This window comes from Lonchura striata, chromosome 7 (assembly GCF_046129695.1).
Source record: "Lonchura striata isolate bLonStr1 chromosome 7, bLonStr1.mat, whole genome shotgun sequence".
NCBI lineage: Eukaryota > Metazoa > Chordata > Aves > Passeriformes > Estrildidae > Lonchura > Lonchura striata.
Window position 1 is genome coordinate 8347093 of NC_134609.1, and position 16867 is coordinate 8363959.

Here is a 16867-nt window from a genome sequence, read left to right on the forward strand (position 1 = left end):
ATCCTTGACCTTAACACCTCCTGGCTTACTTATTGTTTGCCATTTCCAAAGCAATGCCCCTTGCCAGTAAAAACTGATAAAATGGTACTCCTGCAGCTTGAGCTCCCAGAACACACTCATTTTTCTGTCTTCAAGTATACTGCTTTTGGGCCCCAGCCCAGGTTCTCAATTGTGTCAAGTCATGTACACAATTATTCAACTTAGGCATTAAAAAGACTTGCATAACATCCTGAAAACTTGTCTTACTCGCCTGCTTATTACCCAGAAAGACACTATTTCTTTTGAGCAAAACATTTGATGATGCATATGTTGAATGTATTTTAGCACTGCAGCCCCTGGCACAAATATTTCCACTTTCAAAATGACAAATTATTGCAATTATTACCAATAAAGAATTATTTTCTGATGATTACAGAAGTTACTTGCATTTCCTTCAAGCATTTCTGCCACTTAAGGGATTGTTTTTATGCACTTTTATGAAATAATTATCTTTCTGATAACACTAATTTACAATACACAATCCATTCTTGCCTGTAAGAAATACTAAGAAGCCTCTTTAGTAATTAATTTTATAGAAGAACATTAAGTCCTAGCCTTTAAGAAAATGTTATTTCCTCAAGGACTCCATTTTAAAATCTAAACTTGAAGTATATGATGTCAGAGTCAGAAGAAGCATTCAAAAAAAATGTGTCTTTATCCTGAATTAGATTGTCAGATATAAAAAAATTAAAAATTTAAAAATTAACATCTCTCAGAAAACAGAAATTACTCAAGAGAATTACAATGCTTTTTCTAGCCTGTATATCTTCAGAGTGGGTTGTGAAGTTGCAGGTATTCACAGATATATGAGTGGAGTGTAGAAATAGATGAATAAGCAAAAAGATCCAACATAAATGCATTTCAATTCTTCCTTAATAAATTCTGCTCATATGAGCCTCTGCCTGGATCTTCAAATAGGTAAGGCATTGAATCATTCTGATGGCCACCTGTCAAAAAAGGGCAGGTACATTTTCCCAGATGATCTTCTGTAAACACATTTAAATGGAAATTTGTGTCTTCTCACTTCTTTACCCAGGAGCTCAAACAGGCCTGGCTCCTTTCATATTGTACCTGAGCTAGGAATTGGGGCATTAACATGCCTAAAACCTGTACCTCTTCAGCAAGTACCTCCACTCAAAACCACCACCTGTGAATGAACAGGGAGCCGAATGGGAATTGCTGAGAACACCTTATCCCTCCAGCAGTCAGCCAATGGGTTTCACCTGCCTGGCTCAAAAAAGATCAAGATTAATCCCCATAACCTTAAGTTGACTGAATGATTCAAATGCAAGTGTGACAATGCAGAGATGTTGAGCCTGTGAAAGTATCTGCACTTGGGAAAGTGACATTTGAGAAGCGATCAGAGGTGCAACAGAAAAGCCCATTCCAACACATTCCCTACTTGTGCAGTCTTGGGGACACACAGCTGGGTCTCTGCTCTCCACCACGTCACAGATGCCATCCGGACAAGTCCTGATGCTCGGGGTGCACGTGGAGTAGTTTGTGGTGATCCCTGTTAACACAGAAACAGCTGCACTAATACCACGAGGAAGGAAAGTTCATTCCATCTTCTCAGGGCACACTAACACGCCAAAGCACAGGTTATTGTGCCTTTTAAAATTAACATCTATGATTACAAGCATCTGCTAAAGTAACAGGCAAGACAACAAATAAAGGCAAATGGAAGAAATAATTTTTCGCTATCTTTTCTGCTTTTGACAGTCCTCTGGTCATGTCACTTGCAGTTACTGTGAATACTGCTTGACAAGGAGCTGGCTGACCACTTTGAGACTGAAGAGCAGCTTTCACATCTGAGGATTTCTCTACACAATTTCACCCACTTGAACATGAGAGTTACAAGTGGTTGCAGAGACGCAGTTTGGAGGGATCAAGCACCGACACAGAATCATTGTTCTGGAAGTGTTGTCACCCATCAGATGTGTGCTCCAGACCACAGAAAGAGACACTGCTTAGTGCTCACTGTCTGCTGGGTGCACCTGCTCCAGTCACACTGCTGCCAGCTCAGTTCATTTCCTGCTGGTTTATGCATCACGTTCAGCATCACCAGGGACAAGATGAAGAATGGCCCTTCCACCTTCACCTCATTTTCCTTTATAGTGTATATTTCATATGAGTATTATGACTGTATTTTTTAGCCTCAGCTTCTGTGTAGTTTACTATACCATGTTTTCCACTCAGAATAAATCAGTTTGTATCTATGGAACTCAAATGCACAATTACAACTAAACAGAAGTTTGACTTTACACAACAAATATGTACCTTTCCCACTCCCCTGTCTCCACTGGCATCTTCCTGTTAGCACTCCCAGGCCACCACACTCTTCACATTCAGCACGGTGCTTACTTACAGCACAAGAGTCAGGGCAGTCCTCTTCTTTTTTTAAAACTGTTGGAAAAAATTCAGGACAAGGGAAATGAACACACACAGGTCAGCTCAAAACAGGAAAACTTTTTAGGGATAAATAGAAAGGAAAGAAAAATTAAGAAAGCAGTGAAAGACTGAAAACTGACCCAATTATCAGTGAACTTAGGGAACAATTAAAGAAAAGCCCAGGTGTTCCTTCTCTGTGAAATAAAAGATGAACAGCAAGATCATGAAGGCATGGTAATGTCTGCTTGACAGCACACTATCACTGCCTAGAACTATAGATATGTGCAAACATACTGATAACAGAAGAATGGAGAGCACAAATACTTACAGCTGCATATAGAATGTTTAATTAGGGGAAAATATTTAGTTCTTGGGCTAATACAGTAGTAACCCAAAGAGCACCAGCTAGAAATGTGTGTTTTCAGACAATATGAAGCTTGTACAAAAAGAAAAGTCCACTGCATACTTTCTTTTTAAATTTTCTTCAACCCATTTGCTCTTGGCACAGGAGTTCTGATTTGATAAAATGTAACAGAGGCGTTCATCAAGTACAATTGTACAGTTTTGCATAAAATGCAATATGGTTTGCAGAGAAATGAGTATGTTTCCAGTGAAATCCTTCTCTGTGGGTGTTACAGGATATTTCTAACTTCGTTTCCCATAAGGATAGGTCATCACACGTTAAGAACTTGAATTCAGTTCAATTGCTACATGAATACTAAGAAAACTATTAAAAAGTTGTAGATACAAGGGAAGGGAAAAATCAGTGAACAAACATACTTAGGCCATATTGTTCTTTCTTCAAATAGATGTACACACACATACCTATAGACACTTTTTCTATTTCCACGGGAATATGTGAAATACAAAATAAAGGTCACATATAGACACACACACTCTAAAGATTCTTCTAAATCAAAGGTCATCATGAACATCATGAATTGCATATAATATCCCACCTTTCTGTGCACTGGTTCTTCAAACAAATAGCTACTATAGGAAGGCACAAATCAAAATTCAGAATCCAAACTCTGTGATCCATTTATCTGGCAGCTCAGACTCATTTTCATTGTTAGTGCTATCAATTTCACAGATCATCCTGCCAGTGCATCACCTCATACCAGTAACATTTGCTAATAAATAAAGAGTTCTGACTGGAGTACTTACGAATCCCTTCCAGGACAACAGTGAGGAGGGTTTTGGTGTGTTTCCTGCTCTGCTTGTCTGTAGCTTGAACAGTGTATTGTATTTCCTTGCATTCAGGTCTGAGCAGCACAGAGGAATCGTTCACATAGAGGCTCCCAAATTTGTCCTCTCGGCCTTGCAGAATGCTGACAGGAAAGCAGCTCGAGTTGGGGGACAGCAACCTGTAGGTGATGTTTACACCACGGAATTTCATGCAGTTTTCAATGCAGATCTTTCCTACCTAGGCTCAAACACCAACAAACAAATCACAGACAGGAACAAAACTCTACACAAAAAATATTTAGTGCTTTTCAAAAATATCTGAAATAAAATAGAGCATACTATACCTTGCCAAATTCAAGTGTTTATTTGGGGTTTACAGATTTGTTATTTTCCTACCAATGCAGTACGTAAATGCTTTAAATGTGATTTACTGTCAGTAAAAATGAGACATAAAGCATTAAGTATTGTCTTCAGACTAGCATTGAAAATGTAAAAAACCTTGACACAGACTCAGGAGTATTTGGTGCCTACTGCTGATGGGCAGCAGTGTTCAGTGAGAGCAAGACCCTGAGATCTGGGAAATTCTGAGGCAGACCACTGAAAAAAATTTTTGTCAATCTTGAGAAATCAAAGAGCTCAGCATGAACAAAGCTGAAACACTCTTCAAATAACATAGAAATTGCTCTTACATAATTTTTATAATATTACAGTCAAAAAATTTCTGGCCAGAAGAGCTCTCTGAATGCCTTAAAAGGAATAAGAACCTCATTGTTTCCCATTTGCAATTTTAAAACATTTTAATCTAAAAATGAAAATATGTTGGTTTGCCATATTTGAACTTATGTGTGCCAGAGTATCTAGGCTAGAACACTCCTCAGTCTAAAACACATAATCTAAGAAGGATGGGAATGTAAAACCCCATCTCCTGTCCAGCTCCTATAGGAACTGATCCAAAGCTCACTTTGGTTTTTCCATTTACAAGAGTGGGATTTCGATCAGGCCCAGAGGCATTGGCTTTCTTTCCAGGGAAAACCACAATGTGAAGGGTGGGGTGTTATTGAAAGGAACTTGGTAATGGATTATTTTCAAACACTGCAGTTAAGAAATGTTTTCAAGAAACACTACTGCTGGTAAAAGCATATCTGTAGATCTTGGTTTCAGCATTCTTACTAAAGAATGTTATAAAACAAAGAAGTTTTTGTGTAGTAAGACCTCTTCCCATGAACCTGGACTATTTAAAGTCAGAGAAGAAGCCCTTGCAGTTCTAGAAGCATACTTTGTTATAGGATAATCCCACTTCATCTAACTTATTCCCATTCACATCACCGATGGGTCATTTGGCACCATTCCTGTTGGGATTTTAGGTGGCAGAATAACATAGAAAGACTATTAAAGCCATCAAAAGCAAGGACATTTCTTTCTGGCTGTCTCCTCTGCACAACATGCTGGGACTGGCAGGAAGAAGAAGAACACAAGATTTCCACTGTGTTCACAAACTCTTGTCTAGACACAAGGTCTAGACACGTCTCTTCCAGAAGCACGTCAGCACAGCTTTGGTGCCACACTGCAACTGGCAGTGCTCTGCTACTGCTCGGATGGTGCTCCTTCAAGGAGGAGAACACAGTGATGATTCGTGGCATTAACCTTTACACAGACCACATTAAAATGCCCTTTCTGCCTATGTCATAACTGCTCTTTCCAGGCACCTTTTGATCACAGCAATTTCCTTCACTGGGGCTGGAGAAGACCCCATAAATTCAGACGACCCCATAAAATCTGAAAAGCAGATCAGCCAGTTCATTCCTTAGAATAGCACATTGGCAAATTTTTCTTTCTCCATATAATTAGAGAAGAAGCTATAAAGGCCTCCCTCAAGAAATTTCTATGAGAAAGACTTTCTTTTTGCCTGATTCTGCTAAGGCAAGCCCAACCTCTTAACTTTGCTCTGCTCCACAAGTTCTGGAGCCAGCTCAGCTCTCAGGTGCAGCAGAGCACAACTCCAGAGGAAAAGGATAAAAGCAGCTACTTCCTCCTTCATGAGGGTGAAAAAACAAGTGATCAGGGTAAAGGGTAGTCAGGTTTAACATCAGCTTACAGGGGAGGAACCTACAAATTTGCAAGACTCCCAGTAGTTAACACAGAAATACCATTATTAGAAATAAGAACAGAAAAATCCACCTTTCAAGTTCCAATGTTTAATAAAGTCTGGATAATGATACTGTTCCTCTTCACTGAATTCCAGGAACATTTGGACATAAAACCACTCTAAAAATCTCAGCCAATGTTATTCATCATTTGTCTCAGTAAATGTCAATAGAGCTTTAAGTCCTTTGGTAAGTTAAATGCCACTGGGCAAGGCTGCACTGTCAGGCCATGCTTCTGTTATTCAATTCATTTAGCTGCTCAAATAGACAAATGGCATCAGCCCAGCAGTTAATAATTTCTTCACGCTGCTGTGTTTTCCTTCGGGTAAGAGACAGTTCAGCCTTCATATTGATTTGGCCCAGTACTTTCCCTGACTACTCTGGCACATCAAGGCTAATTATGCAGCCAACTTTAATAATGTGAAGTGCTGGGGACTAAGCTGCTTACACTGACTTGTGCTCCAAGCTGAGCACACTGTAAATTCAAACCCAGTTTCAGAAGTAAGTGGATGACACTTTAACTAACTGAGAACACCATCTCCAGAGCCAGGATGAGTTTTGCACTTTGCTGCTCAAGAATCAGAACAAAATCCCTTTGTGAATTTGTGTTTAGGCAGCAGAAAGAAAAAGATCTCCTTCCAGAGACTTGGAGCTCTTGCCAGGAACAGTTTCCCCTGCTACTACTGCCACCCAGTGAAACTGCACAATTAGTGAGAAACGCCACTGTTTTCAAAGATCCTAAAATTCCTTTTCAGATGTTTGACTCTCATGACAATATTCCATGACACCAGCAGCTTTAAAATTCAACTGGCTTTTTTTTTGGTTTTGTACCCTACAACTTCAAAAATACACATACTCCCAGATTTTAAAACAAGTGTTCAAGCAATCCAGGGTATGCACAGATAACCATGACTGTCCAAATTTAATCTGGAGCTCATTCATTCATAATAATATTATATGCATACACCTATACATAAAAACATGCACACAGAAAAGAGCTCAACCAATTCATTAATCTAAATTCATACATACCTAACAGGTAAGCATCCACATTTTTTTCAATTACAGTCATGTTGTGACACAGATACAAGAGTTCTAGATGCAAGTGTTAGACTACAAGTATCTTACATACCCATGCTATTATTTCTTTTAGGGGGGAAACCCAGGTTTCACCCTATCCCCAGGCAACAGGAGAGGGTAAAGCTTTCACAGTCTGATGCTACAAAAGCCTCAAACCTAACATCAAAAATAATCTGATGTGCACAAAAAGAACAGACTATCCTCTGAAGTTTCTAACAGACGGCAAACTGAAAAATTTCAGCTACAAGGCACCATGAAATGTTATAAAGGAATTACTTTTATAATGAGGCTGCTACATGAGCACACTTGGTACCTTTTTGTTATTTAGGACATTCAGACTATGGACAAAATGTCCCTTGTTAGAGCAGTAGAATTTTTACTGGTCACATACAGCCTGTTCAGTACTCTGAAGAGCTATCAACACATTTCATCAGATTGGATTAATAACATGCAATATATCTAACTTCCCTTTTTCTTTCTTTTAAAAATTAGCCAGAGGCTTAGAGATTAATAAAACTTAATTCTTCCTTAAAATTCTTCTAATGAATTGGTTTTCTCTGCAATTGGAATGACCATATTTAATCTCAGTCCTCCTCTCTGCTACAATACTTACAAGGCATGCTTCCCAGCAGCTCGCCCAAAAGGGTTCATCACTGATATTTTTAATATTCATTTTCATAATATTAATTGCATTGAACTAGTTCCTTATTAATATACATGTTTCATAGGAATTACATTGTAATTTTCATCTGACTAATGTCAACCTATTAGAAAGTGTCTCTGGAAAGCAGTATTAATGGCAATGGGGGTGATTAAGCTAAAACAAGGGTTAAATTGGGAAACATGAATTACTAACTAGCCATTACCTAAAGAAAAGCCATTAATATACTGAGACTCCAATAGCTAGACAAATTCCTTTTTTTTGCCCTTGACATTGCTGCAGTTATTCAAGACTAAACCACTCATAGTTGCAAATCCCCCTGTCCACAACACATTACTTCTCTCCATCAGTACTTCCATGTGTGGTCCCTCCTCTCTTATTACGTGGTGGGAGAGGTAGTGCCCAGCCTACCTGCTACCTCCTACACCCAGCAACAACCACAATGGTAACACATTTTTCAGTGATTCTGCTTAAAACTGTTAAAACCATTGAGCACTGTAACACCCCTGGCCCCAGTGATCCAGCTCTTAAGCTCCATCAGAAAGGGGAAAAATAATTAACATGGTTCTTACCTGTGCAAAACGTTCAGCATTTCTGTTCACTGTGAACTGGTAAGTTATGTTTGAAAACTGAATGCTGACAGGGAGGATGGAGACATTGAAGTGAAGCATCACCGATCTTTCTGGGCCATGAAATTCTGTGTCATTCACCAAAACATCCAGCTGGAAGGAACGATGCTCTGTGACTGAAATGCTTTTATTCAGTACCAGTTCTGTGAAGGAAAAGATTCATTGATTAGCAACCCACATTATCTGCAAATGCATCTTTTAATACTGCAAGCCCAACAAAAATAGATGTACCAAATTTAATTATACACATCCAAGTTTTCTAATAGGAAACAGAAGGCAAGTTAAATATGAAATATGTTCTTATGCTCTCTGTCATTCAAGATGTTTAGGACGCCTTCTTCCCTTCTATCTACCAAGCAGATAACTCTGCAATCAAAACCTCCTGCTTATCAGTTTATACATCATCATCCCATACACTCCCTATTGAAGAGATGCACAAGCTCAATTTTTTCAGTACGTATTTAAAACGCAGTGTTTTGTTTTACATGAAATTTCTCATCTTTCTTTAGCTCAGTACTTACAAAATGCTCAAAAAAATTCAAGAGCTTATTGGTCAACTACTAAAAAGCAACTTCTCCTTTATTTGAAGAAAGAGTCCTTACTGTACTCGTGCCGAGTTCCCCTCACTTGGCTGCCATTTGGGCTGAAGTGGATTTCATCAAAGATGTGCTCTACACGAAATGTTTCACTTATCCAGGGATCGTCAGTAATGATGGTTCCTGTGTATTTCTTTCTGCTGCTTTCAAGGGGATAAATGGGTGTGGTGTCTGCATCGTACACAGTCAGCGTGGAAAGAACAGTGCCCTGGTAGGAAACAATAAATGGCACTGCTGAAGGACCTGAAGATTGAAATCCTGGTCAAACAAGACCTTATAACTTTCACTGAAACACAGGCAAATGTATTCATAAGTATCTTGTCAAGACTTGTTCTAGTCAGAAGATGGCAGCAAACTCCTAAAATCTGTCTTTTCCTTTCCAGACACAAATATGATCAAAATGTACTTTGAATGGAAAATTGACTACCAAGAGATTTTGCTGTTATGAAACAGGAGTTCTCTCACGAAATACACATAATTTATGCCCCCCCCCCCCCAAAATAAAGTCTTCTCTATACCACTGACTTAAAAAGGGTCATTGCTCCTCGGAAGAGCTAAAGAGCCCACACGTGTACCTCTCTACCGAAGGTTGTGTGTGGCTGTGTGTGCAGGGGCACCAAAGACATCCAGGGATTCAGATATCTTGAAAGATCAGCTTGGCATAGTAAGGGAAAAATGGGAGGACATCATTAAAACAAGATCCTGGAGCTTGCCATTAACAGTCTGGAAACTTCATAGGTGCAGTGGTTTGCAGAAGTCAACCGCTACTTCTACAGAATTCTAATAAATGTTCTGAACATAGTCCTGATACGTTACACATATTTGCATGTATGGGACAGGCACACTCATACACTAGCTCTAACAACACAATTTTAATCGGGGGAAGCAACTCCATAACAAACAGAGCAGAGCTCAGTATGGAGAGACCCAGAGTAATCCTGACCACAGACTCAGCAAATGTCCATCCCAACCTTGGAAATTGCTCAAATTCCTTCACACTCACGAATCGCTAACCCAAACTCCTCTTTCTTTGGGATCTGAGCAAGACATAACTCGAGGCAGAGGAATCCTAAAAACAGCATTTCACAATCACAGATCTGCAGAGCATGGTATGGTGATGGGCTTGTTGCCAAGATCCATTATCCAGGCAGAACATGATGCTTCCCAGGAGTCCTGCCTCCCACTGCTGTGCTCACACTTCAGGGTCTAGGTAAAGAACATTACCAGTATTACCTCTTTCCTGTTGAACTCCACGACAGCATCTGCTGTATCAGTGCCATTGGGAAGGAAGGGAGGAGAGTCATCTTCATCCAGCACGTTCACCAGGAAAGGCACCTCAACCTGCATTTCCCTGAATCCCTCTCTGACGGTGCACTTGGCAATGAGCTCGTAGCGCTCCCTCTCCTCCCGATCCAGGCGCTGTGTCACCCGCACGCTGGTGGTGTTCTCGTTGTACCGAAAGGGAACTCCTTCAGCTGCAAAACAGCCACACATACACAGCCACAATCACTGCCCAGTACAGGGCTCTGATGGCTTTAATACTTTTCAGAAAATCCATTTGGATATCATGACTGCACAATAAAAGAGATTCAGAAGTGAAACAGAAGGAACTTGCGTGGTTATACTACAGTAGGGAGAAAGCACAGAATATATGGGAAGATTTTACAGTTTAGACGCAGCACAATTAAAAGCTCAGGATATTCTCAGTCTACTTTTAGCAGATACAGAATTCTAAAACTAATCTTTTCTTCAGGGAAGGAGATAGTCCTCCTTCCCATTTCCTCTATATATCTCAAAGGAAAAATCTTCAGGCTTAGTTTAGGTTTGTAAAGGAGCTTCCTCTATAGAATCAAATCTAGAGGATCTATGACAAGAGATCTTTTAACAGTGCAGCTGGTTGAATCTACTGCTAGTACGTGAGCGGCTCAGATAGGGTTTTACCTGCAAGCAATTTGTAGGAAATGCTGATATTCTGACACAGATGATGAACTGAGGGTAACTGGAGTTGATGAAATGTACCAGGTGGTTTATTCTCCTTGATGTGAAAGGAGAGATCCATTTCTGTGAAGCAAAGCTGCCTTGCTGTCAGAGAACTGCAGGCTGGTGTGGTGGCATTGATCAAAGAGAGGAAAACCGTGGTGCGTGTAGCGGAGTCACAATCCTTCTCTTGGAAAGGGTGGGATACAGATACATACAGCATCACCTTGGATAATGGCATCCAACTTCCTACAGCTTCAGGAGGAAGAAATCACACACTATAAGAAGTATTTTACAGAAGACAAGCCAACATTTCTTTTCCTTATATTCTATCCTAGTCCATTATTCCATAAATGATTGTTTAATCCTATTATGTGGCAAATGAACTCTTCAGTATGCCAGATGCTGATGAGAAGACACTAAACTTTCATAATCCAAATAAGCCTAAAACTATAGGGCTTAGCACCAATTTTACATTATAGAATCTCAAAACCAGTATCAGTATTCTGTCTGTAAGACACTGACATAAAAACAAGTCACTGGCAGTAACCAGCTCTTTGACAGGACTACTTTTTAAAGGGACTAGAGCAGAGCAGGGTGGAAAACGGGAAAAATAATGCATGAGATGGCAACAGATACTCAGGACAAATCCATATCAGGACTAACATTTCAGTCACAGCATTCTAACAGTATGGACCAAATCGTCTAGGTTCAGAGAACAGACTGCTTCATCATTTTGAAATATGAAGAGGTGGACAAAATATAAAATCAAAGTTAAAATCAACCTGTGGCATCTACTAATACACCTTCAAGCCTTGTTTTGATTCGCTTGGCTTGACTACAGACAGCACAGTACTATCTCTGTAATAGATCTAACTTCCTTGAAAAGAAGTTCCAGGACACTTTGATCTGTATGAACAAAACAAGGCTCTCAGGTGTTAAGTAGCTATTCCTCCTTTGTTCAGCACAAATATTTGATATACATGAATGCTGAGTACCAAAAATGGATGAAATATCAAACACTCAACACTTCAAAAGTAAAGCATCAAATGTCTGAAGTTGAAAATTTCAACATCAAGGCACCTAAGTCTGAAGGTACTGTTGACATGTGGATCTTACAAACTGAAGAACAGTTACTACAGACTTGCTTCAACAGTAACATTTCTGCAACTGATCACAATGGTATGCCATTAACTCCTCATCCATCTCCTCCTCCACCATCTAATGATAACTAATTTCCTCACAGATCACAATCTCCAAAACCAATTTACTGCTAGAGCATAAAAGAAGAGAAAAAAATCCTGAGATAATGAATTTTTGTAGTTCAACAGTAAGCTTCTCTAACAAAACCAAATCTCAAGAGAGGGAGAGAGGTGCAATTAACCATTTATTCTAAGAGCCCTTTGGTGTTACATGAAAATGTAATTTGTGAATCCATGTCACCAGAATTCAAGGACCATTTATGTAGGAATTTAAACCACTCTCATAGCATTTGTCTGGGAAACCCTACCCAACAGAACTGGTCTTTCATCAGCAGATGAACAAACTGCAAATTTCAGTGTAAAGTTGTGACCTATACAGTTGTGAAATGAAGAAAAAGTATTTCCAGTAATGCAATTGTCCCACCCTACTTGAGTTCCCAGTGTGAGCAACGGGATCTGTCCCAGGTCAGCATCTGCTTTGGCATACTGCTGTGGATTTCATTGGGGCTCCTCATTTTAAAAGGGCAGATGTGTTTTTTTCAAATTTGATGCTCATCATGGAGAAATCTCATTGTCTGAATGTATTTTTTTTTAAGAACAGATACCTCAAGAAGAAAAGCTGGCCTTTTCATACTTACACAACATGTTAAAGTCCTCTCTATCCAGACTTTTGCTGAGGTAGAGAAGTCCTGTTTTTTCTCTGATTTGGAACCAATTATTTTCTTGTGGTCTTGCTCGAGGAACGATGAGATGCTGGCACAGATGAAAGTGGGCCACTTCCTCATGTGAATCCCTCAAGGCATGGATGCGCAGGAGCGGCATTCCCGCTGGCTCCTCAATGTAGACATTCTCCAAGTACTCCTTCCTGGGGAAGTAGAGACCCAAGGCCACTGCAAAGCAAGGTACACGAGAGAAGAGGTAGGCCCAGTTAAATGACTTTTGCACTGGCGTTTTCTCAATAGATGTGTTTGCAAAGAAACAAAGGTTTCGTTCTCTAAGAAGTAAAGAAGCATTAGAAAAAATATATGGAAAAAGGCAGATCCTCATGTGGTGTAAATAAATACAGCTTACTTCACTGAGCACCAAATATATGGCCTATTGTTCATGTTCAATTACAGTATTAACTGCTTTTTGAAAGTGAAACTGCTTTGCTGGAGAAAGGCCCCCTGGTTTAAGATGAACACTTAAGGAAGATCTGCTTGCCAAATTTTACTGAAGTTCCTATCTGATGTTCTCAGTTGTAATTCCATCACCTCACAGATGATATTCAAAGGAGGAAAAAAAAAACCTTAGATGAAATCAGACACTTTAAAAGCCTTTATATATGCTCACTGTTGAAAGAAAACACAAAAATTCATCAATGGCTTGCACACTTTTCCTCAGGTTACATAAAACCTCTCTTGTAAAGACTTTTTGGGTCCCCCCTTTCTAAAAAGGCCAGCATGGTACTTTTGTGCAGAAAATGGTAGTTGTTTAAAAAATACTGAAAGTGTTTTAAGTATTTCAAATATGACAGATGGGAAAGCTGAGAAGTGAGTGAGAAGAGAAATGTACATTTCTTTTTTAGTACAATGACTGTGACTGACCCAATAATTTCCCACCCTGGCACTGAAGGCATTTACATTTTGGAGGGCTCAACTGCCCCTTGGTGCTGGTCTCTTCAGCTGATCTCACCTCACCAGGTCACTGTGCAATGGCCTCTACCTGTTTGCAGTGCTCACCTTCCAACTGCACTTCTTGCAAATGTGAATACAGGGGAATGTTTGATTTGCAAGGAGGGGACAAAATATGCTCACACAGACTGAAACAGTGGAACTGTCACTCCTGGACTTCATGTGCACTGACAGTCACTACTTGTTCTCATCCAACTTGAATACTGCAGAATTACGCATTATTTAATCCAACTGATAAGGAGTCAGGCATATAAAAAGGTCACACATCTGCTGAACAAATGTAAACAATAACAACTTCCATATGTTAGTAACACAAAGTTCCCTCTACTTAAATCAAACCAGATACAACTGGGAATGATGGCAATGCAGAAGTAAAATTAGGGATATATAACAACATCTTCAAAAGAGCATCAGGCTATAGCACATACTTATTCTGCATTAGTACTGGATCCATACACTGTTCTACTGAATGGAGTGCACTACAAACAAACTGTAAACAAGAGACCTCTAATTTCATTTAGAAATACCACAGAAACCATTGTACCTTGCAATAATTCATCTGTACCCCTGTACCATCAGGTTTTCAGAGGCCCAATTCTTTTTTCTACATATATTTTGCAATATATGAATAAAGTAGTAAAGTCATATGGTAGGTGAATTTGTTCCAAAGGAATAAATTCAAAGAGACTCCAACCAGAGTATTTTTGAGAGTTTTGGAAATGCATTAATTCTGGACATTCTATGTCCAAAAAAAAATTATTACTTTTGATTCTGGGGCTATTACCCTCTCCTCTTGGTAAGTAAGATTCCTGAATATTTGTATTAAATTACAAATATTTTTTTCAGTCCCTCCATCTTTTTTGAATTGCAGGAAAACCTGGGGAATATGTGCCACTAGAATTCCTAACAAATGGCTTCAGTAACAAGAGGAATAAGGTGATATCCAAATATAAAGCCCATTCCCAGTGCAAGTAAGTAACACTCCCTTGAGGTATTTTGTATAGAAACTCTATTTTAAAACAATGAAAAATTCTTCACAAAAAAATCAACATTGAAAATTCACTACTCAAGACTAAAAAATTACTTTCAACTCGTAAATGCATACAAATGAGGCTTACACAACAGTAGCTGTTATCTGCTTATTTCCAAGACTGGGGTGAACAGTCTTGTGTGCTCATGTCATGCAGCACAAGAACCAGTGCCACTGCACACACTGGAAATCACCTCCAGCAGAAGGAGACTATACAGAGTACACATAAACAATATCAGTGTGTAACACGGGAAGTGGAAAGGGAGAAAAATAAGAGTATTTTGAGTTGCAATTATTTGCTTCCTTATATTAAACAGGTCTGGTAATCTTTATATGCTTTGCTCTAGAAATGAGGGCTCACACTGCACACAGGTACAACCAAGCACATAAATAATTATGGCAGACATGGCCACTTAAATGCCTGAAACCTGGCACAACTACATCTCAGCAGAGTCAGCATCACCACTGCTCTGCATTTGAAAGAAAAGGCTAATATTGATGCTGCAGACTGAAGTTCTTTGGCATCAGTTCACAGGAAGAGTCGTCTCCACTGTCAAAAAGAAAGAGAAAAAATCCTGTAATATTAAAAGTCTGATTTCTCTGTAAATAATATAAATGCAAAACAATGCTTTGTATTTTGTAGCGAGGGGGATTCCTTAACAGAATAATTTAGCACTTACACACTAATTAGTTGGAAATGTATTTCACAAGTTTCAAAGCCACTGCAAGAAATTAGAAAAAGCTGCTGGAAGAGATTTAAATAAACATGTGCTCTTTTTCTACACAATTCAAACCTAAAACTGATTAAAACTAAATTCTATCCACTGAAAGTATTTTAGTACAGAGCAGACTTCCATACTGAGAACAATACCCACAGATAGTTTTAAATGACACCAGCAAATATGTCAAATTTCAAATGTCAAATTTTCGTATTTTACTTAGAAAACAAGTATTTGAAGCGAAGAGATTTTACAACACTGCAATATATATATATATATATATATATATATATATATATATATATATATATATATAAAATTTGATTAAGCAATGTAGCAAGATTCACCCAGTGTTGTGAAATTACTGGGATTTTGTAAAGCAGTTTGTGTCACTTTGACTCAGCACTGACAGAGATGAGAGATATGCAACAGACTGCTCAGGTCACAATCTCTCTGTGCATATAAATCTCTGGGGGCTAATTTCAAGGGAGAGCTTTGAAGTAGAAATGTAGCACCCACTTCTCAGAGGTGTGTTCATTCCTTTAAGCCCTAGTGATTTAAAACCAGATTCAATAAATTTGCCATCTGGCAAGTATGCTGCAGGATGAAGAGGTTCTAATCCTGGCCACAGTTCCTTGTGTCCTGAAAAAAAAAACCCAAAACATTTCCAAGGACTTGTGCAAGCTTCCTATGGAAGCCAGATGGAGTTTTTAATGAATCTGCCATTTAAATAAAGAGGAATTGAGATGGTTACATTCAAAACTGATGGTTAAAGTGCATTTGCTTAGGAATTAAAAGCACAGAAAAATTTTGCTTTACAAGCTTGAAATGCATCACAAAAAGGTTGTGCTCTGTACCACCACAGAATCATTAAAATATTCTGGCATCTCTATTAAAATATTCTGGCATCTCTAAACATTTTTTAGAGGACACTTCAGCTCTCCATACTACAGTCAGCACAGGAAACATGGCAAGCTCTGATGGATGAGCAATATTATGGGATAATAATAGCATATCAGTAACACACCAAAGAGAAAAGTGATCACGTTTAAGCGGATGTAATGCTACTAACTAATAGCTCCTACAGGAAATAGATACAGTTATGACAGCAGTTTTCCAGTTCAGGGAGAGAAAGCAGGTAAAATGAGAGCAGAGAAATGAGATTATATGTACTTTGAAGCCTTCATGATTGCCTTTTGAAATAAGGCAATTTTTCATGTGGCTTTTTTCCAGTCATGAATGATTAGGTAAATAATGCCTTTTTTGATACAAATTGATTTTTTCTGAACACAAATTACTCTACAAAACTTTAGATGTTTTTAGTGCTTTTTATGCTTGCCACTATCGTCTTGAGTAGCATTTGAAGACGACTCCTCACAAAACTGTTAAAGTGAATCAACCTTGATGACAAAAAATACAACTTAACATTTTAGTCACAAAATGAAGGAGCAGAAAATTTTTATTAGATTTATTATTTTTTTATTAGATTTATTTATTTTATTAGATTTAGAAGGCATTCTCCCAACAATGTCTGTAAC

At 38.7% G+C, this 16867-nt stretch overlaps 1 protein-coding gene across 1 annotated transcript in view; it reads right to left on the reverse strand.

The window, feature by feature from the left end:
* Positions 1-16867, reverse strand: part of RET (ret proto-oncogene) — an 84817-nt gene that overhangs the window by 30830 nt on the left and 37120 nt on the right. Inside the window, exons 2-9 of the mRNA XM_077784562.1 lie at positions 12546-12797; positions 10670-10960; positions 9962-10203; positions 8735-8936; positions 8076-8275; positions 3598-3856; positions 2320-2445; positions 1442-1552 (exon numbers count right to left, since the gene is read on the reverse strand). Of these exons, the coding sequence (XP_077640688.1) occupies positions 1442-1552; positions 2320-2445; positions 3598-3856; positions 8076-8275; positions 8735-8936; positions 9962-10203; positions 10670-10960; positions 12546-12797 (1683 nt within the window). The remainder of the gene's footprint in view (positions 1-1441; positions 1553-2319; positions 2446-3597; positions 3857-8075; positions 8276-8734; positions 8937-9961; positions 10204-10669; positions 10961-12545; positions 12798-16867) is intronic.